Consider the following 9276-nt stretch of genomic DNA (forward strand, 5'->3'; position numbering starts at 1 on the left):
TCTATTCTATCGTATTCGATTCTATTATGCCATTCTATAGGCTACTATTCTATTCTAGGCCTACTATTTTTCTACCTTTTCACTTTTCACTTTTATAATATTGTGTTATTCTTTGTATTTTATTGTTTAGCTTCATTTTTCTGCTCTTTTTCATTATCTTTTATTTTACTCTATCGTGTCACACAGCTCTTATATTTTGCCATCCGTGTTTCTTCTACTTCTGTCAGTGCGGCATCTTATTGAATATTGAAGTCCACATAAACACACATTATTAAGTGACACATCGGGGATAAGTAAGGTATCACTCACACAGTACGATCAGGTACCTGGTATAACTCACATATATTTTGAGATACTTGATGGGAACATGCCTTTGTCAGGGAGTTTTACAGCTTGGAGTAAAGGTGCCGGCTGTAAAACAATCGCTAGTCAGAGGCAGGTAGGCCTATGCAAAGCAAAGCACATATTGTAATATGGTCATCACATGACTATAGAGATGTAAAAGCTTGTTAAGGTCAAGGGTCAACAAAAAGACAAGCCCTGCGTTCCAAATCACATACTTTTTCTTTTTACTACAGTTCATACTAAAGTAGCCTACAAAAATCAGATAATGAAGATTTTTTTTTCATTATGTCGAGAAATGTCAAGAATAAAGACTAATACAGCAAAATGCTATTGTAGTTACTACTAGTTAGTGGGGCATTTATGTATTTTCCTTATACTACAATTGACGTGCATGTATTGGGACATCCTAAATCTTTTTCTGGCATACTAAATAGTAGGGAAGTATGTGATTTGGAACGCAGGGGTAGAGTATCTGTCTGAAAATAGACCAGTCGGCTGTTATTGTTGTTTCTTCCATCCTACACAGAGACTACAGCGCAGGCATCTGGAGATATGGCGTCCACTCCCTTTGACGTGCTGTGTATTTGTCCAGAGGAACACGCAGACCAACCGATGTATGCGTGCACACGGAGCACCTCATTGTGTTTCCCCGAGCGCTCGTGAAGCCTGGGTCCTGTGGGGAGAGAGAGGTGGCAAAGCAACGCCAGAGAAAACCAACAGCACTTCCCCAAAACAGATTAGTGACATCTAAAAGCAGAGGAAGGAACGTACTGGCTTTGTGTAAGTGGCTTTTTAAAGGTGGAGTCAGTGATTCTGGAGAACGCTTGTTGTCAAAATCACTTTTTGTCAAAATCAGTGAGTATCTCCTCACGATCAGCTACATGTCCGTACTGTGTGTGCATTGAATACAACTCTGGTGTTACTAAACAGCCTAGGCTCTGTAAACCGGCATGTTGCTTAGCTACGCACCAGTTTACAGAGCTGTGTACTAACACTTTCAGCACACACGCGGTACGTACGGGTAGCAGTCCGCGTATCGTTTGGAGATATTCACTTGTTGTTTTTTTTTATAAAAAGTGATTTCGTCAACAAGCATTCTCCAGAATGGCTGACTACACCTTTGATCTGTAATCTGCCATCTGCCTCTTCATGCACACACATCTGAACGTGGTAAAGGTCATCTTACCTCCATGCTGCTGTCTCTCTACCCATACCTCCTCTCCAGGTCACTTACCTCCCCTCTCATCCTGGTGGAGCGATGGAGCGCTCTCTGCTGGGCAGAGCGTCAGCCGCTAGCCGGCGCTGCTGCTCCTACAGCACCCTGAAGGCCTGGCTGCCCATCCTGTCCTGGCTGCCCAGGTACAGGCTGAAGTGGCTTCAGATGGACCTGCTGGCAGGCCTCACCGTGGGGCTGACCACTGTACCACAGGCGCTGGCCTACGCAGAAGTAGCCGGCCTTCCTGTGCAGGTGAAACATTGCCGGCTTTTTCTGTGAAGGGTTCATATAAACTGTATATTGAACTCTCTTCACACATCTCTACTGGACTGTTTTTAATCATTTAGTTGTTGGAATCATCTTGTTATAAACTTCTTTAGTCTTTATTTGGATCTCCATTAGATAATATAATTTTTTTTTGCTAGTCTGCCAGTATGCTGTCCCCCTCTGTGCTTTTTGTCACTTCTACTGTGTGTGTTGAAATCATAATGTCGCCAATCGAGCATCACTCTGTTACATTTTTACTGAAGATGGTGCCCTCTCTTTAAGAATATCCTCTTACCAGAAGAGAAACACATTTTGATCTGAGGGGGACTTGAATCGGTCACTGCGGCTCTATTCATCATTTCATCTGACAGCATTTCTCTCCACAGTACGGACTGTACTCTGCCTTCATGGGCGGGTTCATCTACACCCTCCTGGGGACCTCTAAGGACGTGACACTGGGTCCCACGGCCATCATGTCCCTGCTGTGTTTCTCTGTGGTGGGGGGGCAGCCGCACAGAGCCGTGCTGCTCAGCCTCCTCTGTGGGCTCATCCAGGCTGGAATGGCTTTACTGAGATTAGGTGAGGGCAGGGGACTGCTCAGGCCTTGTGAAAACCTTGTGACTTCAGTTTTTGGGGTTTTTCCTTAAATTTAGTCAACCCTCGTGAGTGGGATTACTTCCAAAAGGGCATTTAAGGCTAAATAGAAATCTGATTTTATTCACATTGTGACACGTTGTTTCCACCTGATAGCAATGATATTCAGCGATACATATATGGTGAGCTCTGTATTAAACATGGCATAAGTTAACCATATTAAAGTAGTGTGTGAGTGTGTCATAATCAAACCCACACAGGTTTAGAACCGCAGAACAGTGAGTAAACCGGAGATGAGTTTTTGAGTGCAGGAGAGCAACTTCCTACCACCACATCTACAACTTCCTCTGCTTAACCGCACGCTATGGCTGTAAAACCCTGTGGATCTAGAACAGGCTTTTGTCTTTGGTGCAAAGTCAGTGTCAGGGCTCTGTAAATCACTCATTGCTTTCTCCTGCAGGATTCCTGCTGGACTTCATCTCCTTCCCTGTAATAAAAGGCTTCACCTGTGCTGCCGCGGTTACCATTGGCTTTGGCCAGGTCAAGGTGAGAGTCAAACACACGCACACACAAAGAGACACACAGAGACACACACACACACACACACACACACACACACACACACACACACACACACACACACACACACACACACACACACACACAGCACACAGCAACAGCCTGTGTCATATTACTTTATGATACCACTCAACAGTGGCTCCGGTATCACTTTTAAAAGTGAATTGGCACAGTGTTATCTCTTTGAATCTGATACAGAAAGCTTTACACTTTAACAATAGAAAGTTATGAAATTTAAAAAAAGCTATGAGGAGAAAGTGGCTAACTAAAGATCCTCCAACTAAAGGGGAATGGAATGAAAACGTAAAAGAAATACACAACAAGGAAAAGCTAACTTTGTCCCTGAATCTGTTTCGATAAATGTACTTATACATGGAGGAAATGACAACTCATTCCAATACAGTAGCTCCTCACCTTGTCAACATGTAACTAATAGATGAAAGTTCAGTATGAACAGTATGAACGTGTAAAAAGGTACAGATGTACAGTATGTACAGTATGTGTATACATATGTGTGTGTTATGTAGATGTGTGTATGTATGTTTTGAACCTTAAGTTAAAATGTACTTTCACTGGAGTAATACAAGTCCTAAATTGAACTTAAAGGCCTACTTCACCGGTTTGAATATGAAGGTGTATTGAATTCTGAGATCCTATGTAGTATAAATGTGCAAAAAAAATTAAAATCGGTTCATCCTAGCCTGAGAAAAGGCAGAAAGAGTGTTTTTTTTAACCCTATATTTCTCTTTCTCGTGACATCACAGAAAGAGAAATATAGGGTTAAAAAAAACGTACTTTGTAAATATTACTGTGATGTCACAGTAAAATACATCACAGTAATATTTACAAAGTAAGTTTTTTTTTTAACCCTATATTTCTCTTTCTGTGATGTCACAAGAAAGAGAAATATAGGGTTAAAAAAAACACTCTTTCTGCCATTTCTCAGGCTAGGATGAACCGATTTCAATTGTTTTCGCACATTTATACTACAAAGGATCTCAGAATTCAATACACCTTCATATTCAAACCGGTGAAGTAGGCCTTTAACCAACAATACCAAAGTGACTCATTGACCTATTCTGTTATTTTTGGATTTATTAATTTATTTATATATTTGTCTGTGCTATTACTCTTTAAATGTGCTACAAGGAACCTTTAAGTATTTTTGAAAGATTAAAATGTTTCCTCTGATAATCAGAATGGACATGTACCAGCGTATATTTTTATATAGTTTTTTCTTAATGCCTTTATCATGGGTACACTCGACCAGAAACTACAGCTGGCGTAGTAAAGACACTACCGTTTTTGTCCAAAGGGGCCGGAAGTATTAACACAAACACAAAGTCCCTCGGATCACCTTTACTGTATTATATAATATGCAAGATAAAAAGAGGTAGTCAAGTACCTGTCTGCTTATTTAATAGTCACCACCGGTATGACTGTGTTTGAACGTATTGAACCTGGAACCCTGTAAAGCGCTTTGAGTACCAAAGAAAAGCGCTATATAAATCCAAGTTTAATAATAATAATAATAATAACAATTTGACCAGATCTAAATCTGCCTGTTTGTGTTACTAGAATATTCTGGGACTCCAGGGCATTCCCCACGAGTTCTTCCTGGAGGTTTACTACACCTTCTACCAGATCCCCGAGGCCAGGATAGGTGACGTGGTGCTGGGCCTGCTTTGTGTCACTCTGCTGCTCATGCTCTGGTTCATGAAGAAGGGTCTGGGCTCTGACGACGCGCCCTACTCTCCCTGCTCCAAAGTTGCTAGGAAACTAGTGTGGACTGTTGCTACAAGTCAGTATACCTGTGTGTGTGTGTGTGTGTGTGTGTGTGTGTGTGTGTGTGTGTGTGTGTGTGTGTGTGTGTGTGTGTGTGTGTGTGTGTGTGTGTGTGTGTGTGTGTGTGTGTGTGTGTGTGTGTGTGTGTGTGTGTGTGTGGGTGGGTGGGTGGGTGGGTGTGGGTGTGTGCGCGCGCGTCCATCTGTCATCTTCAAAAAATCTCCATTCTACGGTGTGTCCGCTCAATGTTTTTGATACACTTTCTTTGAAGCCGTCCCCCTTTCCGACAACTTCTTCATCTTTGTCTCTGTCATGTTCAGTGCGTAACGCTCTGGTGGTCGTTGCCGCGGCCTTGGTAGCGTTTTCCTGGGATGTCTCCGGTCATCACGTGTTTACAATCACTGGGGAAACTTCCAAGGGGCTCCCGCCGTTCAGGCCCCCACCCACATCAGACACCACAGCCAACGGCACCGTGGTGTCCTTTGGAGAGATCGTAGAGGTAAGGAGCAGGAGGGGATGAGGCGAAGGGCTGTCATTTACACTGTTATACAAGCTTAACACTGACTACTTTACATTGTATCAAAGAGTCATTTCTTCAGTGTTGTCCCATGAAAAGATATAATGAAAAATGTGCAGCAATGTGAGGGGTGTACTCCCTTTTGTGAGATACTGTATATATTTTTTAATGATTGAGTTGCAACTTTCACTTCCCTAAATCTTCCCTCTCTGTTTAGTAAGAAGGGCAGCTGACTGACAAGTTACTCCTCTGTGTGTGTGTGTGTGTGTGTGTTTTTGTAGGACTTTGGAGAAGCGCTCGCTGTGATTCCCTTCATGGGTCTGTTGGAGAGCATTGCTATTGCTAAAGCTTTCGGTAAGCATTGTGGCTCTATGGATGGCAATGTATGTCACAGTCCAGACATCGGAACCACTATATGATGGATTTCAATGACATTTTGTAACATTTATGGTCCCTGTATGATGAATCCAAATGAGGTTGGTCATCCCTGATCCTTTTCTCTGGCGCCATCTTGCTGTTGACACTTGTTTTTGAGCAAAATGATTGCGAAATTTTTCAACAACTGTCTGTAGATTCGCCTTAAAGTGTTTTTCACTATTCTTTATTTTTATTGTTGGGTTTTTATAAACTGTATTGCTCTTTGTTCTTGTATAGCACTTTGTTCTACTCTGGTTGTGTGTTAATGTGCTCTATACATAAACCTGACCTTGACCATGTCCCCTTCAAGATGAATTGTAGTACATTTGGGGATGTCTTACCTTTTCATCTAGCGCCATCATCAGGACAACATTTGAACTTGCCCAATCATTTAGTTTATGCCCAAATTAAATAACAGAAACAGTAGTGAACTCCACATCAGCCACTGCTCTACGTTGTGTTCTGTGCTGATGCAATGTTAGAATGCAAACATGCTCAACTAACATAACATGGTGGGCATTCTAACTGCTAAACAGCAGCATGTTAGCTCTTTACATAGACTTTATATAAACACATTAGATATACACGTGGCATTTTACCAGCATTAGATAATCAAGGCAGCTAAAGAAAGAGGGGTTTTTCATCTTTTATTTACTGATTTTAACTTCCTGTTTGTCCTCAGCCAGTCAGAACGACTACAGAATTGATGCCAACCAGGAGCTGCTGGCTATTGGTGTGACCAACATCATGGGCTCCTTTGTGTCAGCCTACCCTGTCACTGGCAGCTTTGGAAGGTGTGTGTGTGTGTGTGTGTGTGTGTGTGTGTGTCTGTGTGTGTGTGTGGGTATTTAATATATATTGTGATGTATTTTTCAATTGGGGACAACAACATTATTGGGGCAGGTTTGGTTAAGGTTAGATTTAGACTAGTCACTAGTAAGTGCTAAGTACTAGTTATGGTTAGGAGAAGTGTGCGTCTATGTGTTGTCTATGTTCAGTCCACGTAAATACCCTAAAACTGGCATAAGTAAACGTGTGTGTGTGTTTGTGTGCACGTGGTTGTGTCTCATCTAGGACAGCCGTGAACTCTCAGACCGGTGTTTGCACTCCAGCAGGAGGGATCGTCACCGGTGAGCCCTGACCCTTTCAACTCTCACTCTACCTCTTCCGCCCTCTTGTGGTGGTCTGTGTCATCACATATTATCCCTGCTTCTCTCCTTTCTTCGCTTCCTTTTCTCTCTGGCTCTGTTTTCGTGGACATAGAGACTGGCTTTAGCAGACATGACAGCAAAGGCAGTCCATCATGTGCACATGAGCAAACTTCTTTATTTTTCAATTATAAATAAAAACAAGCAATATTTTTTTATATTTATGTGTCTTTCCATCCTTTTGTTTTCTTGTATTTGTATTTAAGTGTGTGTGTTGAGGTATCATTCCCCCTGTGCATTTTTCTATTTAATTTAGGAATTTCTCTTAACGTCGCCTTCGCTCTGTGTGTTTGTGTGTGTGTGTGTCTGTCTGTCTGTCTGTGTGTGTGTGTGTGTGTCTGTATCTCTGTGTGTGTGCAGGTGTGATAGTGTTGCTTTCCCTGGAGTTCCTCATGCCGGCCTTCTACTACATCCCCAAAGCCTCTCTAGCTGCTGTTATCATCTGCGCCGTGGCTCCCATGGTGGATTATGGCGTGGTGGCTGAGATGTGGAGGATACGCAGTAGGTGTCTGCTCAGCTTCTTTTTTCCCCTTACCCTGTTTTACATGTATGTGTCTGTTTTAAGTGCACTCTCATGTATACGTGTCTTCCACAGAGCTCGACCTGCTGCCTTTCTTTGTGACGTTCCTGATGAGTTTCTGGCAGGTCCAGTATGGCATCATAGGAGGTATAGCTGTGTCTGGAGCCCTGCTACTGTACAACATGGCTAGACCCCAGATAAAGGTACCATAATATATTGTGTGTGTGTGTATGAGAGTGAGTGAGTGAGTGAGGGAGTGAGTAAGTGTGTGTGTGTGTGTTCGTGCGTGCAGTACAAGGTACAATAGTCATTTTACTTGGGTTAGAGCCATTGTTATTGAACAAAGGTACTATTGCCAAAAGTACTTTGTATGTTAAGTTAATTTTCAACATCACACTTAAATCAACAGTCACATCAGTCTTGTGAAGTGGCATCCATTAACAACAGCCTCTGACGGTGCTGAGTAACAGCTTGTTTTTTCTTGTGTTAACCATGTGTGCCTGCTTGCTGTGTGCAGGTGTCTGATCACGGTGCGCTGGTCATGGAGTTGGGCAGTGGACTCAGCTTTCCTGCCACGGAGTATCTCAGCCACATCATACACACTCAGGCTCTGCAGGGTGAGCATTAGTTTGGTGGTCGTTAGAGGACGCTTACTGTACAATGAAACGTGAATGAATTCTTGTTTTTTTTCCCCCCCTCTCATGTGGCTCTCCTGTCCCTCTCCCAGCGTCTCCTCCGCGGTCGGTGGTCTTGGACTGCCACCACGTCAGCACCATAGATTACTCTGTGATCAGCGAGCTCCGGGACCTGCTCAGGCAGTTCAAACTGAGAGAAGTGCGCCTGGTCTTTTCCAGATTGCAGGTATATACGACCTTTTCGGCTCTCACTGCCATACTGACTTTTATTGAGTACTGATGTTTGTTCTTCCAACAGTGCTTGTTTGTGTTTGGGGCAAGCATTTAGTTCTAACAACAACACAATAAAACTTCATTCATGTTCTTTATTTTTTACCATTCTATCTCCATCTTTCTCCCAACTTCAGCCCTCTGTTCTGGAGGTCCTCCTAGCAGCTGAGCTACAGGGCCTGAGGTACACAGAGAGTGTGGAGGCAGCGCTGCAGATGGAGTTGTTGGAACCTCCTCAATGACGGACACAGAAGCGGTTTTAATCACAGACTTGAGAGGAGACGACGTTTGTTGGACAGAGGCAATGTAACACTGATCCAGTGACATGAGCTGAACTACCTCCAACTTATTACCTGACTGTCAGCAGCACGGAGACCGCCAGTGGCCCATGTGATGTCCCTGCTTTTCTCCCATCAAAGAAAAGTGTTGCACTGAACTTTGAAATCTACCCAAACTCCACTCTGATCTGATATTCAATGTGGAAGCTCTGAGAGGATGACACTACATAACCATTGCTAAACAACATGGGACCAGAAGTCTAATACTGTCATTTATAGCATTTTATATGGTTTTGAGGGACAAGGCATTTTTATATGAAGGACGGGATAATGACAAAAATAATGTAATATTGATACTTGTATTTTATTTCATTTTTGTTAATAGAGAACTCCCTCTGTTATTTTTAAAAAGAGGGCTGAAGGTAAACATAGAGAAACCAAATCAGAATTTACAAAAATAAGAATAGTGTTGACGTGTGTAGATAATGTCATTAAGGGTTGTTTTAATTATCTTTTGAAAAGAAAATGTCAGGTGGTGGATTTCTCTTATTTTATGTTGCAAAGGCAGTGAGTGACACAATGGTTTTAATTGCCTCAACTAAACTCAATGAGACTCAATTGATTTGCACTGTTAATCCAAATCAC

General features: G+C 42.5%; 1 protein-coding gene across 1 annotated transcript in view; it reads left to right on the forward strand.

Annotated features, from left to right (window-relative positions):
* The window catches only part of slc26a11 (solute carrier family 26 member 11), a 9449-nt gene extending 173 nt beyond the window's left edge, over positions 1-9276 (forward strand). The window contains exons 2-15 of the mRNA XM_080028951.1: positions 872-1125; positions 1571-1813; positions 2215-2407; positions 2883-2968; positions 4580-4802; positions 5107-5285; positions 5585-5657; positions 6403-6514; positions 6795-6850; positions 7289-7429; positions 7524-7651; positions 7966-8065; positions 8176-8309; positions 8491-9276. Coding sequence (XP_079885077.1) covers positions 1604-1813; positions 2215-2407; positions 2883-2968; positions 4580-4802; positions 5107-5285; positions 5585-5657; positions 6403-6514; positions 6795-6850; positions 7289-7429; positions 7524-7651; positions 7966-8065; positions 8176-8309; positions 8491-8595 — 1740 coding nt within the window. The 5' untranslated portion in view covers positions 872-1125; positions 1571-1603 and the 3' untranslated portion in view covers positions 8596-9276. The remainder of the gene's footprint in view (positions 1-871; positions 1126-1570; positions 1814-2214; positions 2408-2882; positions 2969-4579; positions 4803-5106; positions 5286-5584; positions 5658-6402; positions 6515-6794; positions 6851-7288; positions 7430-7523; positions 7652-7965; positions 8066-8175; positions 8310-8490) is intronic.

Source organism: Ammodytes marinus, assembly GCF_949987685.1.
Source record: "Ammodytes marinus genome assembly, chromosome: 6".
NCBI lineage: Eukaryota > Metazoa > Chordata > Actinopteri > Uranoscopiformes > Ammodytidae > Ammodytes > Ammodytes marinus.